The sequence below is a fragment of the Caloenas nicobarica genome, chromosome 16 (assembly GCF_036013445.1).
Source record: "Caloenas nicobarica isolate bCalNic1 chromosome 16, bCalNic1.hap1, whole genome shotgun sequence".
NCBI classification, from domain to species: domain Eukaryota; kingdom Metazoa; phylum Chordata; class Aves; order Columbiformes; family Columbidae; genus Caloenas; species Caloenas nicobarica.
In genome coordinates, this window is record NC_088260.1 from 4,225,845 (window position 1) to 4,244,518 (window position 18,674).

Here is an 18,674-nt window from a genome sequence, read left to right on the forward strand (position 1 = left end):
AAGCATCACGATGTGTCCATCATCTCAGTCCCCAGACCCTTGCCCTGTCCTGTTTTCTCCTTCATTTGTGTGTAGCTCTAAGGGAGCACCTTCGAGAACAGACTTGGTGCAGTGGTAATTCCTGGGGCCGTGTCCTGATACCTGGGTGCAAAAGTCGTGTCCCTTAAACTGTTAGCGATGCTTGGCGATTGCCAGCAGGCTCAGCAGATGGTGAAAGACTGATTGAGTGGGGGAAAACAAACTAACCCTTCATCTCTGGACACTGAAGAGCAGGATGGCTGATTATTTGTGTTTCATTTGCAGATGCCTTGGCCATCTGGACAGACAGACATACATGCTTTAATTTTAAAAGCAGGTGGCACTACTGACGGCTCCAGAGACCCTGGAAGATTCACCAGTCTAGAAGCAAAAGCTTAGTTTGAGGCTTTTTTTGCCAATTTCTATGCTACAGCGTTCAAAGCCTGTGACTTCTATGTTCTCTCTTCTTCCTCTTGTTCTCCTAACCTTTTCTTTGTGATCATGAGGGGCTTGCATCCTCTTGAAAGAGGAGAGTAAGACACTCAGAATCGCTAAGCTTAGAGAACAAGGGGGTCCAGGTACGTTCAGTGCTGCCAGACTTCCGGTCTGATTTGCACAGGTGACAGCGACACCCATACAGGTCAACATTTGGGGAAAACGTACAGAAATAGCAAACAGCTTTTTTTGCCTTTTTTTTTTTTTTCTTGTTTTCCAGCCATTATTCTGGAACAGTTCTTAAATTGGCTGTTATCCCATAGCTGGTGAAAAAAAGGTTGATTTTAGAGTAGTGAACTGTGTTGCCTTGACAGTTCACATGCTCTCTAACAAAACAGAGTGAAACTGGGATAATGTTATAACACCAAAAATACTTTGAACTTCCCATTTTTACTGGTTTTAATGCAGGATGTAGCACTGACAATCCTGCTGAGCTTGTCGCTGTCAAAATGCCTGTTTCCTTCTTTATTCTTGTGAAAGAAAATTTCTGACCTGTCCACCCCTCGATGAAATCTTGACGGTTGACCCAGATTAGATTCTCACTTTTTCAAATACCTGAAGGCAAGTAATGAATTAAGTATTAGGAAAACTGTGGGGAATTCTTTAAGCCAGTCAACCAGTATTTTAGCATACAGCCCATTGTTAGTGAACAGTTCTATTGGGTTCCTAAAATCTAAGGGATGTAGTCAGAGGATCAGAATTGGTCCAAAACACTCCACGTTGAAATTTAATCTCTGACTCACAATATAATAATGAGCAACTTGCTTTACCTCCCTTTAAACTAGGGACAGTAATTCTCACAGATGATGTCTGTGGAATAGTTAATGCAAAAAATCTGTTTAAAGACAGGGAAGGAAATACTCAAGGTAAGATGAAATACTGAGCTGGAAGTGTAGTAGACAATTTGAATGATGGAGCATGTGGAGTAAACAAGTTTGAGCTATCTCCATAACAAAGTGATTCCTAATTCATGTGCTGCTGGCACATCCAGCCCTGTCTCCGTAGGAGTGTGACTGGGCGTCTTTGTAAGGCGGAGTGATTAACGAGTGGCCATGAGAACAGTTCTCTTAACGCTGTAAATTATTTATAGTCCTGCACAATTGATTGTCCCCAAAATATCCTGGTTTTGTACAAACAGCTTCATTAATATCTAGACCTGATTCTAAATAATGCAGTGCCTACGTTTGTACAAGTTGATGCTGCACATATTTCTGCTCTGTCTTGCAAGACTCTGCTGCTGACACCCTGTCCTCCTTTTAGGTTTTATGGCTCTTTTTTTAGGACTATGTTTTACCTTGAGATGAGGTTTTATATTTAGCTGGTGAAGCAGCAGGGTTTGGGGGAAGGGGTATTGCCTGGATGGAGCACAGCACTGTGCGTTGCCCAGCCATTGATCAAACCTACAAGGAGGATGTTTAAAACAGCTGGTCTTTTGCTTTTATTAATAAAGCCATTGATGAGGAACGGATTTCCTTCCCCTCTCCCCAGTGTTTCAGGTCATTCCTATGTGTGCAGTGCAGTGAGGCTTGGAGTCAAAGTGCTATTGTAAAGCCTTGTGTTCTGATCGCTACCTTGTTGACTCAAACTAACCTTCCTTTGCTAAATAGGTATTGACGCTGGCTCTTCATGTATTATTATTTTTTTAACAGCACTAATTGGATTAAAATAATTGTCATGCGTGAAGGACGCCTGTTAGAGCTCAGAGGGCACATGGAAACCTCGGCTGTGGGCACCATGGTTACTGGTGACATCGCTTGGTTTGCTGTTCACCGGGATGATTCGCGTGCGGCGCCGAGTGAGCGTGGCCTAAACTAAACCCAGTGCATTGCTGATGCAGTCCCATTGCCATGGAAACAGATGTTGCAGCTTAAAGTTGCCTGCATTTGTAATGTGATGCACATGGTTTAAACAAAAACATGGTCCTGTGGCGTCCACAGCTTCCGGAAGGATGCGAATAGTGTAACTGGAGAGACTGGGAAATCCCTTTGCAGTTGGACTTGGTTTACGATTAAGGTGGTGCCAATGGAGCTGTGCACAATGAGATGCAGTGAGCCTTGACTTTGAGTAACAAGAACAAAACTCGCAAGTCCCTCACTGTCCTCCAGCAATGTTATTGCTAAAGGATTTTCAGTCCAACTTGACATGGATTTGTTTCTGATTTGTACTTTACAAAGTACAGGCTCAAAAGTACTATTATATTAAAACCTGTCCCTGAGGTAACAGGGATCCTGGCTCCTGCCTGCCTTTGATATTGTTTTTCCAATATAACCAGTAAGACTACACTCAACTCCTGCAAAACAGGAGTAGAGAAGCTTCCCTGTTTGAGGACTGTTTTGCTGTATTTTGGTAAAGGTGCCCACTCAGGCTAAATGAAGAAAAGAGCCACATCACGGTTAGGATGCTGAAGTGGTGTTTGAAAGATCTGGTTATCAGACGTAGCCCTGCCAGCAGCTCCGTGGCTTCAGGTTACCTTCTCCCTCTTCAAAATAGTGCTCCCGTGTTGATGCCATCGTCTCGAATGTGAGAAAACTTGAGCTGTTCTGACTGTGGTACAAAAGCCTTTGACAACAAGTTGTGTGTGCTGTTCTGCTTCAGCATTCCAAAGTATTAATAACAGTAAGGGTGATTTTTATTTTTAATTTAATTCCTGTAACTTCCTGTTTGCTCTTAGAACATTATGCACTGATAAAATTATGTTGGTTTTGATCTGATCAGAAGTTCTCCTCCTTGGCTTCTGTAAGAGTGGAATAGTACCATCTCCTCCTCCCTTCTTTCACACTGAAAAAAGCTTTTTGCTCAGGTATCACCCTGATTATGATTTTGATTGAGTGTTTCAGGTATTTGACGCATGCTTTTTGAAAAGAGAAAAACAAAACACACAAATAAAAAGCAACAACAAACAGCTTGGGAAGTATGACCTACTGTACTTTTAGGGTAAACCAACATTTTGTTTTCGTAGCCCAAGAGCTGATTTTTGATTACCTGCAGTGAATTCTGACCACGAGCGGTGCCTGGTCTATCAGATTGCTGCATCAGCAGGCAGAAGGTTGTTGGTGGTGAAAGCAGATTGCTCGTAATGAATTAGATGTCAGTTCAAATGCTCAGAAAGGAGAGGTTAACAGAACCCAGAGCTGAGTCACGGGCAGCAAGAGGCAGCTGAAGAGAGAACGGATACACCCATGTACGTGCACATCATTAATGTTCACGTTAGCTGTGTACAAAAATGCTGTGCTGGGAGAATGAAGAATAAACCGTGAATAAACCATGAATTAGTTTCAGGACTTTTGGGTGGGAAGGCAACGCTTTGGAAAATCCATCAGAAGAGTGAAATCACCATCGGCCTAAATGATGTCCAACTGGAGATAGTTGAGAATATTTTTCCCTCAACATATGGGAGAGATTGAAAACAAGTAGTTTATTCCTCTCCCACCCTAGATTTTGTAACTCAACCCTTTACATCTTAGGAAGCTTCGTACTTCCTCTCTAAAACTGAACAGAAAAAATAATTAAAAAAAAAAAAAAGGTGTGATTAGTGACTCCAGGTCTCGATGACGGCAGGAGCCACCCAACCTAAGCAGCTTTGGGCTGTTTGTCGTCTGGTGGAATGCGAGAGGCAGTTCAGGCTTTCACTGGTTCCCAAAGGTCAGGTTCTGTTTCTGGGAACTTAATTGGCATTTGTGGTGGTCTCGGCGTCCAAAACAATAAAAAATATAGTAATTGGCCATAGAGAATGTTTTCTCAGCCTCCCTTGCCACAACAGTATGAGCAAGTATGTTAGCAGGATCCTCTGGGGAGATTTGCTGTCATGTTCTTGTTCAGTGGTTACATAAATGCCTTTGTTTGCTGTTGTTGTTAACTGAAACCATCACCCAGCTGCGAATGTCTTGTATCCGTATCTGTGTCTAAATCGGATAAAAAAATCCCAAGACTTCGGTGTTATTTTAATGGATTGTCCCAGAAGAATTTGTCTGGACTATCAAAATACCCTGTTGCCAAATGGAGCTGGAGGAGAAAAGCAAAAAACTCTTCTGGTTATTGTTTCCAGACAATGATTTATGTCTTCATTATTCATGGACAATAGGTCTACCAAGCATAGTGCTGTTAGTCTTTGTATTTTGAATAATCTCAAAACTCTGATAGGTCATTGAAAGAGGCCACTGGTACCATGTAAATAAGTTGCAGTAACGTGCCAAGAAACTTCATCATAAATCTAAAGCATGTCAACATTTTGTCATCACTATTTGACTTAGATTGAGGGGTTGTACTGTAAACAATAATGAGCTGTAAACAAGGTAAAGTTATAGCTATAATCTATTTTTAAAAGCTAGAATGATGCCTGGATCGCCTTTTATCACCATGGAACTTACCCTGCCTTTACTGTTCTCTGCAGTACCATTGCAGTACTCAGGGTAGTAACTTAAATAAAAAATAAACTTTAGGAGAAACTAAACCCTTGAGCTATTTCCAGGGCTGCTGTAGGCTTCGCAGGGATTCTCTGTGTACGTGCCTGAACCCGTGTCCAGCTTGTGCTTTACTCCAGGGCTAAAACAACATGGAAAAGGACTCCAGTGGTTTAGGATCATATTCTTCTTGGTGTTCTGAGCAATGCTGCGTTGGTTGGTGGGGTTGGTTTTTCTTCTAATTCACCTAAAGCAACATACTACAGGGCAAGTTTAATTTCCACAGCCTGACTTCTGTATTTCCGCAGCTGATACCATAAGGCACATCTTAGCGGTTTTCCCCAGCGTTATGTGTTCTTGTTGTGCGAGTGCAGTTCCTCCAGCTGTAGTGAGACTTCTCAGATTGTGGGGGTTTCTGTTGCTGTTGGCCATCGTTCCTTTAGTAAGTTATACCACACTTCTGACTGGGAAGGGGGTTGGAGGGTCTGAGAACTGCTCAACCTGTCTTTGCCACCAGCAAAGGCTTTGTTTACAGCCCTTCGTCTCCTGCCGTGAAGGGCAGATGACAAATGGGGTTAGGCTAGCCCAGCGTTTAGATGACATTCACGGGAATTATTCATCTCTGATTGTGATGGTGAGGTCATGTGCTGTGTCCCATGCTGTGCTGCTGTGCCAAGAGATTTATTTTAATAGAAGCCTTTAAGTAACTGGCATTCTTGCTAATCATGGTGCATCTGCTTCTCTGGGTTCCCTGTTATGAGTAATTTAATGCTATTACTTTAGCTAGAAGGGATCTGTGTCACCATCTGTCCTGGAAAGCTATTGATGGGGCTGTGCAGAACATGGAGTGTCATCAGCAGAAGAGAGGGACTTCTAAAGGGATGACTGGATTTCCTCTTGTAATACAATGTAAGATGGTTTACTGTGATTACAGCTTGGATAACTTGCATATAAAGGCTGTTAGCTACTCTCTGATTTTGTTTGGGACCTTTCCTCAGATATTTCTATGGAGGGAAAGGTGGTGGTGTCATTTGCAAGCAGTGATAACACAGGTCGTCTGCTAAATGAGTCTCTGCTCCTCGTAGGAGGATCGATTGATGAGACTGAAACCTTCACAACTGACCCTAAAGTGCCTGCACATCTGCCCCTCCCAGCAGACAGACATTCTTTGGAGAGGACTTGCCAGCCGCTTCTCAAGCCAAATGCTTTCCTAATCGACAGTTATTTTTTAATGGTTGTTTACAGACCACACTTCCTTGGAACAAGCCCTCTCCAAGCTGTAGCTGAGTCACAATAGACATGAAGAGGCTACATGGTTGAAAAGTGAATTGCTCTTCACGTCCCCAAGTACTGTTCTTCCACAGCACCGCTCGGGCTCGGAGTATCAGCCTGGTCTCTCGAGTGCGTGTGGCTGATATCTTTATTTTTATTGTCAGAGAAACGGATCTGCTTTTTGTCTTTATGACTGGTTAATGATTGTACCATTGACCATCTAACCTGACTTGTTCAGTCCTTCCTGACCTGACTGTGGCTTCTTGTCCTCTCAGCAAGATAACTGGTGAGAGCTGGGGAGCAGCTCGGTGGGGTTTATCCTGTAGAGCTTTTTGTATTGTACTATCATTCCCAACAATAAGTTACGTTGGGTTTTGAGTATAAATTGTCCTGAATCAAAAGATTAGTTTGGGATACAAACTTTGTAGTTCTGATGTTTTTGTCATGCAACTCTTATTCCATGTTAATTGAAGAAAACATTCTTGCTGTCCCTTGTCGTATCTTGTGTAGATAATTGACAAGCAGGAGGAATCTGTAGGGCCAAAATTTGCTTGGGGCTTGCAAGTGGGCAAAAGAGGCTGTGGGCTGGAGCTGGACATCTGGAAAGGCTGAAGGAGGAAGCTCTCAGAACAGGGTTCATGGTCTTCTGCATAGAAATGAATGAAATAACTAGAAATACGAAGTCTGAGAAGCTGAGTGTTTGCATTATCAAGTCATGTGGAAAAGCTGCCTATGGAAATAGTCATGTAAAGCAAAAAATGGGCTGATCTTGCAGGTTCACCAGGGTACTTGCTGTAGGATGAGAACCAGGCAAGTCATCTTCATGCAGGGAGATGTTGTCAGAACTGGCTAAATGGGGCAAAGACAAGCGGAGGACGTTAGCGTGAGCTGTGTGTCTGGGCTTCAAACCCAACCTCTGAAGAGCATCAAGAGGTGGCGAGATATCGGAAGAAAACACATGGAGGTATCTCAGATGTAGCTCTGAAAGCAAGAGTGTTAAATTGCACTCTGAGAAAGAAAGCATACATGGTATTTTTATCCATTTTCATGTCAACCGTGGCCACTAAAACACAAAGAAATCTTTAGTGGTTTGGTTTTCCAATGCAATACGAGCGTTTGTGACCTGGGAACCTGGTTCCTCTGTACAGGTCTGGCTGGGCACAGCCCCAGGAGATGCTCAGTCCGCTCGGTGCTGTGGATTTCTTTTGAAATTAAAGAACTCCTAAATATCTTTTGGTTCCAAATGAGGACTTGCAGATTTTCCTTGGAATTGCTGGTAACCACACAATCTAGAATAGGGTTTTAAATCTAGCCCATGTCCAACTCTACCTGTGATAATTTGGCATGAAGACAACCCATGTTTCCTCCGCTTAGGATTTCCACGTGCTCGTGCCATATAATAAAACTGTAGATCTCCATAATTTGCATCAACTGCTCAGCGCAGATGCTGCACTGTTATTCTGTCTGACACATTTGCTGTGCCTGCTGGGTTATTGCCTTTTCCAAGACCTTTGAATTAAGCAGATTTTTGGGTCATCAAGATTATTTAATGTTATTGTCATAAATATTTGTACAGGACTTGGTCAGTGCTTATATAAGAACTGAAAGATAGTCATTTGTTTTAAGAGGATGTGTATTTTAATGAACTGCCAGCTGACTTAGATATAAACTGTTAAAAAGTGCTTTTCTTTTGCAGGACTACTGCAGTTTGTGGAGTGGAAAAAAAAAAGACTATTTAGATTGTCAGTTATTTAGATTTGTCCGTTACAGCTGTTTAAATTTAAAATCACTTGAGAGTTCTTTAAAAAGAGGGCTGTTTACTTCCAAATAGCTGTGTCGACTTATCATCCTGTCCTCAAAAGACGAGAAGCTGATCTCTTGCATCTTATTAATCATTTTCTGTTAAACCATGTTATCCTTTGAATTGTTTGTATGCCAGAAATGAGAGGTTGTTATTGTGTTACATTTCACAGTTGATTCTTGTCTAAAATTCCTTTTTTTTTCTTAATTTCCAAAGTACTGTTCTCTCAAATACAAACAATAAACTCAAAATACTAGGAATATAAATCTGTTGTTTGGAAATGATGAAGGTTATACATCATCCAATCTGCTGAAATGTGTTACAAATGAATAAATATTTGCTTTGCCTCTAGCTCTTCTTAGAAGCACTGAAATCCGTATTTTTTTATTGAAGGAATTTTTGCCAGTTTCTCAATGAGGGACAATAGTACAAATCAGCCAAAACATGGAGACTGCCGGGGGTGCTGTGTGCATTCTGGCAAACTTGGGTTGTTTCTTCTTAATATCTTAATTAGCAGAGCATGTTCTCCAAGCTGTTGTGGGAGAGCTGCTGCCCTGCCAGACCACAGGCAACGAGCCCCCAGATCCTGTGGTTTTAGGTCAGAAAATGGCCTTTAGGACCGTGATGTTGCGCCGAGCACGTGAGATTCTTCATGCGATACTGCAAGAATCTGCCAAGTTGGACAAACTCCCCTTCGCTGTGTCGTCCGCTGATGTGACAGCATTTGGTGCTGTCGGGTGGTTTGGGCTGGAGCCGGCGTTTGGTGGCGTCTCGGGAAAAGTCACGTGTCACCCGTTGTAGGAGCAGGAGTTGGTGCATCATTGGGTCTCCGTTCAAACTGTCTCTTGGTGTCCAAATCTAGATTTTTGCAGGATCCCTAATAAGTCAGATCTCTGTTCCTGCGTTGGCCAGATAAGTGTCTAAATATAAATATATATATATATATATAATTTTTTTTTTTAATAGAATCATAGTATCATTTCGGTTGGAAGAGACCCTCAAGATCAAGTCCAACCATAAATACATATACAGGGTGTTTCAAAAAGACAGACCTAATTTTAAAGCAGCAATGCTTTCAATTTGGGTCAGTCTTTTTGAAATGTTCTATATATATATACACACATATAAAATAAAAATATTTCCTTTATGATCTTATAAATGTTATTAAGGTTTGGTAATCTTACTGCCAGGGTGCTGCTCCAGTTCTTCTCTCTGTATGAAGTGCTGCTCAAAAGGAGTCCTAGAAACCATCCTCAGTGTCCATGCACTTTCAGACCTTGGTATGTACAGTGCACCGGGAGGATTAACTATGTGATATCCTTTTCCCTTTCAGAAAAAGAGCAGAGAGGAGACATGTGGGGAAGGCAGCGGTGTGGAGATCCTGGAGAACAGGCCGTACATGGACGGTCCGGGAGGCAACGGGCAGTACACGCACAAAGTCTATCACATCGGGATGCACATACCCAGCTGGTTCCGCTCTATATTGCCCAAGGCAGCTCTGCGAGTGGAAGAGGAATCGTGGAATGCGTATCCTTACACAAGGACAAGGTAAAACTCGTCAAAACGTCCAGAGCTGTTTCCCCTACTTTAGAGAGAGGCTTTGATGTCACTGTGTGGCAGTGGCATCTCTTCCACCTTCTGTAATATCCTTTAGAGAAACTGGGATCAAGTCCTAAAATTCTTACGTGGTGCTTAATCTCAGGATCATGCGTGTTGCCTGAACTGACTCTGTATGTACTGGAGAGCTTGTGGCTGGTTGCTCTAACACATGGATTTTTTTTTGTCCATCAAAGCATGGGAAATCTTGCATGGTTTTTGTTTAGTCTTGTGTCCTGCACTGCATGTTGTACTTGACGTTGCAGGTATCTTCTTGCTCAGTGGAGTTATAAATGCACACGGTGATGGGACAGTTGTCATGTTGAATGCTGTCAATTAAAGCAGGATTCATTTGTTCTATGGGGGAAAGTACAAGGAGAGGAAAATCTTAAATAAATAAATCTGGTGCTTCTTTTCTGGGAAGTGTCTTACTGTCATTTATCTAGAAAATAACAAACCTACATCTTACGGTTTTCACCCTGAGAAGGGAAGAGTGCCAGAGGCTCTGGGGAGCCCACTGCGACCTCCGTGTGTCGCCCGATTTTGTCTGGGAGGACTTCAAATACCCTGGAATAAATAGCCTTTGTGTCAGTTACTCTGGTTTAGAGCATTTGCCCTTTTCCAGGTTTACAAGTCTTGATATTACTGTTATCTGTCATAATAAAAAGGCTTTGATGGATATCTTTATTTTTATCAAAAATCTTGAAAAGTTTCATAGTTCTGTTTTTGCTGCTTCCTACAAGTAACATTAGTCTGGGCCAAGGTGGAGAGTCAGTGGCTCTGATGAGCAGTTTATACATAAATATAATGGAGCTCTCTGACTTCCAAGTGGTTGAAGTCCACTTCCACTCTGGTTTTATCTCTTCTCTTTAAATGCCCATGAGTCAATAAGTTGTCCAGGAAACCCAACCTTGTGCAGAACTAGTCTGTATTTTATTCTGCAACAGGTTCCAGGGAAGAGCTCTGCTTTTCTCCTGCTAAAGGTGCATTTCCAGGGTGTCCTTGTGTTAGTATCTGTGTCATAACAGAGCTCTTTAGTATAGTGGACCCAAAAGTTATCTCCTTGCTGAAAACTGCTCCTTTAAAAACAGTCTGTCCTGATAATATTATCAGGGAGGATACATAGGTTTGAGCTTGGGGTTTTACTAAACCAGAGCTATTCCAGGGAAACCGTGTGTCCAAGGCAAGCTCCTGTCTTAAGAAGTTATTAAAGAAAAACTCTTTAATCTGTACAGTTGGTATTTTAAGCATATCTGAAATAAAACACGTGTGAAGGCTGACTTGGGTTTGAGACTAGTTTTGTACATCTTAAGAAAGCATTTTCTCTGCTTGCCAAGCTGAGCGGGATTTACTCTGAGCTGCATTGTTCTCATTTTCAGGTATACGTGTCCTTTTGTGGAGAAATTCTCTATTGACATTGAGACATACTACAAAACTGATCCGGGAGAGAATGTCAACGTGTTCAACCTTTCTCCTGCAGAAAAAAGACAAACCATTCTTGGTGAATAGCCTTTTTCTTTTACTTTTTCCTTTATTCTGTTGGTGATTTTGTGTGGTGGGGTTTTTTTTGCATGTCCACTCAGCTTGTCCATGGCCCATGACACAGACCCCTGCACCGCTGTCGGTGTCAGGCTGCAGGGCAGGGTTACATCGAGTGCAGTCAGGACACCTGAGTTCTCTTCTAGGCTTGATGTAGATCACATGGAAATAATTTGAATCCCTGGTCTATAAACTGAAGACGATGCTCTTCTGCCTTGTTTGTGCAGCTCCTGAGAGGAGTAAGACATCTAATGATTTTGGGGATAAGAAACAGAAATAACCAAAGAAGAGGAAAATGTTGCTGTATAATTGCATAGCTCCTTCACATATATGAAAATCATTTCTATCTGCACTTCTGAAACATGAAGGTGTATTTCAGCTTTGCTTCCCCTCCTTTTAGTCTTGCCCTCATGCAGGTTGACCCTTCAGCTTCACCGCTGTCTTTGGAAGATCAGGTTAAGGAGTCTCACGTATGTATATATGACTGTCCTCATTCCTAAGCCCATCTGATGGGGCTTTTGGTACTAGACAAATAGGTTTGAGTCGTGCTGCCTCATTGAGAAAAGTCAGAAGAGCTGTTGTTTCTTGGGATGTGCGATCCTGCCCTTCAATCCAAACTTCAGATGCTTCTGCTGGGTCTGGGATGGAGGCTGCAGATCTTTAAAATACATTTATTCACTCTGCTCTCATTGCAGTTTTTGCTTCTCCATTGTGGAAGTGTTAATTAGGACTTAAGTTAAAAGCATGTGAGGAGTTACCAGTAACCTCACGTGATGGACTCCAAAGATAAGATGTTCAGTGCGTAGCATCTTCTCTGTAACCATGCTAAAAAAGGGCAGGTGTATTTGAGTCTCAGATGAGATAGAGCTGTAGCACTCTGAGTGACATTAGAAAAGCTGAAAGGTGGAATGTGCAAAAGATCTTTTTGGAGCTGGAAAGATGGAATGAGCGGATCTGCCAGGGTGCTGTGGATTTGCAGTCACTGTGGGCAAAAACATCTATTTGGAGCAAAGCCTCTGCTGGAACTGTGCGTAACTAGTTCCTCCAGCAGAGCTGATCACTGCCCAGCAGCAACGCATAAACAACTTAAATATCAGTTGTTTAAGTGTAAGTAGAAAGAAACTAAATTGCTGTAATGCTTCTGGTATTTAATAAAACAGAAGTAACTCCTGAAAAATGCTATTTTCTTCTTTTGTTCAGGCAAAGGAAATGCCTAAATGTTTCTATTCTCTTTCTATAGATCCTATTGATATTGTTAAAGATCCTATCCCTCCACATGAATACAAAGCTGAGGAGGATCCAAAGCTATATAAATCAGTGAAGACTAAAAGAGGCCCCCTCTCAGAAGACTGGATTCAAGAGTACAAGAACAACCCTGGGAAATACCCCATTATGTGTGCATATAAACTTTGTAAAGTCGAGTTCAGATACTGGGGGATGCAGTCGAAAATTGAGCGGTTTATCCATGATGTTGGTGAGCATTTCTATTCTAGCAAAGTTCACTGTCAACTCCTTAATGTTGTTTTTGAATTGAAACACAAAGGTGAGGTATGTGCAATGTATCATATCCCAAGACACATCTGTGAAGAGATTCTCAGATCTGATTACTCTTCGGTCAGTTCAGAAAAAAATCATGTTATACATAACACTTATAATTGTGATATGTATGAATCCAAACCACGTGTAGCCACCGAAAGGGTTTCAAATCCTGTGTAGGCAAGATCTTGCATTCTGTTTTTTTTATAGATGAAGATCTGTATGTTAAACTTTACCAGATCATTTTCAAAATCTGCCAGTTTTCTTTATTGTGAACAAAATCCTGAAGAGAAATGTGTTTCACTGGCGAGTCCTCAGTGGTCCCAGAAAACCTCTCCCTGGAGCATCCCTGGTTTCTACCTGCCCTGTGGCAGGGCCGGTGGGTCTCTGCGCGACCATCCATCTCTGTCCCCCACCCCGTTGTTCCATAGTTCTATAACCTACCGTGGGTCATTGACAGCTCTCAGTTGTGAGTAAATGTGCTGCTTTGATTGATGCGTCATTCTTAGGTCAATGCTTTTGAGGAGGTTTTGTTTGTGTCCCAGCAGTAACTAAGTGAAGACAATGCAGGTGGTAGCAGTGTGGCGGTAATTTGTTTTTTGCAGAAAATCTATAACACAACTGATGCAGTTTCTGAGCCTTGCCACAGGAGACAAGAGCTATGGCCAGGTGGAAAACTTAAAGAATGTTTGAAAGAAGCATTCCCATCTCAAAACAGGTGCAGAGCTATGGCTCTCCTCTGGCAAAGGGCTGGCAAAAGAAAGGCTGCGTAAAGGATGCTGTTAGGTTCGTGCAAAAGTGATTACGGCTTTTGCATTGTTGAAATTTGCCATTTGATATTGGAATACATCCTTAAACGAATGTGGTTGTGTTATACATAATTTTAATGTGCTTTTCTCACTTTATGGTTTTTTGCTAATGACTTATTACTTGCTGTTTATTTTAGACTATAGAAATTATGCTAGACAAAAACCAAATTCGAGCCATTTTCTTATTTGAGTTCACAATGGGTCGTAAAGCAGCGGAGATAACTCACAACATCAACAATATGTTTGGCCTAGGAGCTGCTAACGAATGTGCAGCACAGTGGTGGTTTATCTATCTTAACATTTACTTTGCTCTCACAGTGTTTTCGGGTACCCCTTTGGTTAAACAGAGCTGTACAATATTAAGTGCTACAAATCATGTTGCCAAAAAGCTGGAGTATTTACCAAAGGCTTTTAATCTAAATATGTCAGGAAGATAATAGCAATAGACATAGAATCATAGAATTGGTTGAAAGAGACCGTTAAGATTATCGAGTCCAACTGTAACCTAAATCTAGCACTAAACCATGTCCAAAAACACAATTGCTTTTGCACCAACCTTACCAGCTTTCTGTCTGCAGTAAATCCTCCCGCATGACCTCTGCAGCTGACCTTACTATATTCAAAACTTCATTGAAGTGCCTGATGCTATAATTAAGTAATTTTACAGCTCTTTTCAGTCGTACCGTGCTCCTGAGAGCTAATGTGGAAAACACTGATAGAGCTGCAGAGAAGAGTGCGGCACTCTCTGAGCAGTCACAGGTTGCTTTCCTAAAGCTCCTTTGGTTTTTCTTTACCCGCAGATGGAAGCTTTTACCTGTTATATACTGTATTACAAGTGGCTCTCTGCAATGAGCTCCTCTGGCGTTTCAGTGACATGGGTTAATTTAGTGTATACTGCAAAACATGGGGGCAGAATAACAACTCCGTTGTATCTGTTAAATGAAAAAGCAGCATGTGACTCTTCCAGTTGTTCAGAGGTGTTTGGCATAGATTAAACTGTGGTCTCCCTTAGAAACGTTTCTTTTGTATTTCGTGAAAGATTGCCTGCCATTTTCCTCTTGATTGAGGCTTTGCAGAGCACAGAGCCAGATCATTGTCTGCCTTTCAGAAGCCTTTCCACTCGGTTATAATGATGTTAAATACTGTTTTTCAAAGTGGTTAAGATGCATAAAAATCAGAGAAGTCTTTAAGGCGAGACAAAGTTGAGTGAGTGAAAAATGAAAGCAAAAGCTTTGGGTATCTACAGAAGATGTGGGGCCTTCCCCTGCGATGGGACGGCCATGGGGAAGCCATTAGTGAGTGGAAGAGTGCCAGAGTGCATCTGCCGAAGACAGCATGGTGTGGGGATGGTTAATTTGGAAAGATGTGGGCAATAACATGACTGCCCAGGCTTATACACTGATCCCAGTTTTGGGGCTTCACCTGGTGACCGAAAGCAGATTGTGCATCGTGCAGCTGATGGGGGACCCAGCTCAGGTACCAGAGATGTTCTCATGCACCAGCCCCTCCTTGACATTGTTCTCCTAGTTCCTGTGTTCCCGGCGCCTACAAATTTGTTTCTTGGGGAATTAGTGCTCTCTGTGCAGGGTCACCAAACCAGCAAGAAAACTGAGGCAGAAACCAAGAGCGGGATCCAAACTCTGCCCGTGAAGAGGAGCAGCCTTTGGTGGCGCAAACTAAAATTAGAGAATGGCTTGAAAGAAGAACACGTCCGAGTTTAGTGACGGATGGATTGTGATATGTAGAAAGGCTTCTGAGCACGGAGGGAGTAACTCTGAGGGATGGTGTTGAAATGTTCTCCGTCTTACTGAGTGCAACAGCCATTTTTTCTGGTGACTAATTGGACAGTTACTCAGTGCTTTGACAGCCTGAGACACAGACTGGAATTGTGGGCTATTAGTCTACTTGGCTGTAATATTTGTATGCTTTTTTACTCCTTTCCCATAAATTTAAGTTTAATTGGACTGGCACTGCATAGTGTTCTGCTCCCACTTGCTTCCTAATGGCACACGTGGGCTATGATTCTTTTGCTGTTAAACAAGTGTGTTGACTGTCTATGGGTTATTGATTATATACCACAGCAAAGTGTGTTCCCGTCCTGGTAACTGGAGCTTTGTCTAAGCCAGCAGGTCTTAGGCTAAATATGCCCAGATTGTTGCACAGTGATAAAGTGGGAGCGGTTTGCAGAACTTTCGCTTCACTTAAGCCCTCAAATGGAAAGTTCATCCAGAAGGACGCTGCCCGTCGGGGTCTGCAGGTCGAGTCTTTCCAAGGGCAGGCGGGTTGCAGACAGGTGGATGTGACCAGAGGCTTTTCTTTGTGAGGGGTCTGAGCAAGGACAGAAGGGAAGGTAGGGAAGCAAGGAGGTAAAACTGCGGGTTACCTCTGATCGAATACATTCAGCCAGTCAGAACTACACTGACAAGGTTATGGGATCTGTTGTGACTATCAAGGAAATAGTGTTGCAAGAGGAAAACCTGTTATCTGCTGCCAGGAAATCAGGAGAGTACATTATAAAATGTTTGGGAATGTTGCCACTGAGTACATAGTTAATGGGTATCTGAAGAGTTGCTTTATATGTATAGCTGGGGGGATTTGGGCAGGATTTTTTTTTTCCCTTTTTCAGTTACTATTTTACTTCAATTTGAAAAAAACCAAGCCCAGAACTATAAACAAAAGCTTTTTAAATTCAGCTAAAGACTCCTCTCTGTCCCGTCTTGTCTCGTGGTCATTTATACTTCCTTTTGTGAGATGAAGTTCAACACCACAATCTGCAGGCAAATCATTTACAAGAGTCAGCACCTCATAGATTCAGCCAGTCCCTGCAGCAGAGTTGTTGAGGTGATGAGTTGAAAGGCAAGTGATTTAAATGTTTGCACCCCGCTAGACTCTTCACAGATGATCTTTCTGCACAACGCAGTGGGAAATGTTGTAATTAAATCAATGCAACAGTGACGGGTACTTCTGAACTCAATCTGCCTGCGTACATTTTGTGCATGTGTGGTTTCCTTGGATTTTTTTAAAACCAAGGCATTGTGCTTTCTGGAGAAACAATGAAGTCTTCTTAACTACTGATATTACTGAAATCAGCTGGTACCTGTATCCTTGTAAAAATGCTGTTGCTGTTATTTCCTAGTGACTTCAGCTGGATGACTTGGATAAAAAAATGCTTTAAGACTTGATTTTTTCTGCACAGGGAGGGGAGCAGTGTCTGGACAGAGAGTCAGTTATTTGCAGCTGGATCTTGAATCCGTGCAGCTGTTTGGGGGCACTCGCTGTGTCCTCTGGGTCTCTAATGGCTATAGGAAGGCTGAAGATTAATTCATATATATAGGTAGAGATATATATATATATATATACTCACTGCTGTGCGCTGAGGGACTGCTCGGGTTTTCCATCCCTAGCAAGGAAGATTTTTTTTCTGCAAGCCATTACTTTTATTTTTGAGTTTCTTTTGTACCTGGACAGCCTCTTTCTCTTCCAGGTTTTCTCCCTGTGTTTAAGAAAGAGAAATGCAGCATCGCTGACACAGCCCCGGTGAAGGCCAGAGGCCAGGAAAATAATCTCAGTCTTTTTGACTCCATAACTAAGCTGGGGTGAAGCCCTGTAATGCCCTCCTATTTTCAAAAGAAGGCTTTAAGGAAGGTGGATTTGGGATGCCTAATCAAAGTGATGTGAGCAGTGCAGATGGGGAGGTCTGTGGTGATTTTTGTGATCTAAGAGATGAAGTGAAAGAAGGCAGAGGGGAACTTCAGGAGACTTCTTGTGCTCCCAAGAGGTTTTCATGTTCCTTATGATGTTAGTCCATTAAAACAAAGATATGCAGTTGGTGGCATCTGTGCCTTTACACAGAATTTGTGAGTTGGTGCATTGATACATCAAGGCTGGATCCAGGAACGAGAGCAGAGGCTGCTGAGCCCTGGGACGGAGGAAGCCTTGGGGTGAGAGTGAGGAAACCATTTGCTTCTGTGTTTAATCACAGTCTGGTTTTGAGGTGTTTCAGGCAAGGTTAGAAGTGAACACTGTGGAAGTCCAAAGGATGGTTGTGGTGTTGGGGACTGAATTACAGCAAGGGAAACGTTTTCTTGGCGTTCAGTGTGGATGTGATGGGAGTTTAATCTTCATTTTTTAAGCTCGACTGATTGTCAATCATAATGGAAGGTGAGGAGGCTAAAACATTCTCCTCTGGTTCTGCAGAAAGTAATCTGGTGGGGGAAATAACTCTAAATCTCAACTAAGGTTGAACAGAATTAAGCTGCCGAGGCCCATTGTTCAGCCCCCTGAAGGTCACAGTCTGCTGGCTCAAGCTTACCTCTCCTATGTGAAGTTCCCTTCTGAAAGTCAGGCAGAGAAATGCATAAAATATTGATAGATGTAATCTCACTGTGCAAATGAAGTTCAGGTTGAGCTGGTCCATCGCGTTAGCTACTGATCTCAATGGTTATTTCCTCCTGAGAGGCTGACTTGTGGCAGCTGGTGGCATTAAGAACTAAGCAAAGCACAGAGCAGAAAATCAAGTGCCCAGGCCTGGAAGGAAATAACTATATAAAAATCAGTTTTTTGTATGATTGAAAAAAAAAAAAAAAAGAAGTGGTTCCTGAAAACAAAATATATATTTAGGCTGAAGATCACAGAAACCATGGCAGTAGTGAGATCTTAAGACTTTCTGTACAGCAGTGAAGGAAATGTTGCTGGAAACACCTTAGGAACCCTATGTGCGGTGGGACTATCCAGCTCTGACCGTGCTCCTGGGAACGGAGAGGGGTCTACAAGATCCCCCTTTGCTCTCGGTGGTGCTTGGAGAGCTCGATCTGCAGCTCCCGAAACCTCAATGATCTTAATGTAGCCTGTTGGCAACAAATCCCACTGCTGCTTTTGGCATTGCCCTTCAACCCACCTCTGCCTCAGTTTCCCAGTAATTAAAGGGGGGACAATGTTCATGGATTGTGTTTATTTATTTATTTTTCAGAAGGGCTCCTGAGGATTAGTTTGTCTGTATTTATAGAAGCTTTTAAAAACACCGTTACTGCTGTGTGCTCCCATCACTAATAAATACCAGTTTGGAGCTTTGACCTGTTGTGAGCTTTTAAGCAATAATATCGGTTGAAAACCCGAGTGACTGTAGTGTTTTAAAAGTCTTGGTGGTGTGGCGATGTTAGCCAACAAGTTTAAGTCCTGGAGGAAAGTTTCTGCATTGTGTGTTGGATG

General features: G+C 42.4%; 1 protein-coding gene across 12 annotated transcripts in view; it reads left to right on the forward strand.

Annotated features, from left to right (window-relative positions):
* PITPNM2 (phosphatidylinositol transfer protein membrane associated 2) overlaps positions 1–18,674 on the forward strand; it is a 129,279-nt gene that overhangs the window by 68,855 nt on the left and 41,750 nt on the right. For all 12 annotated transcript variants that reach the window (XR_010607087.1, XM_065646518.1, XM_065646517.1 and 9 more), the window contains 3 exons: positions 9,320–9,534; positions 10,962–11,083; positions 12,362–12,595. Coding sequence is in view for 11 of the 12 variants with exons in the window: in XM_065646518.1 (XP_065502590.1) it covers positions 9,320–9,534; positions 10,962–11,083; positions 12,362–12,595 (571 nt within the window). In the remaining variant the exon portion in view is untranslated. The remainder of the gene's footprint in view (positions 1–9,319; positions 9,535–10,961; positions 11,084–12,361; positions 12,596–18,674) is intronic.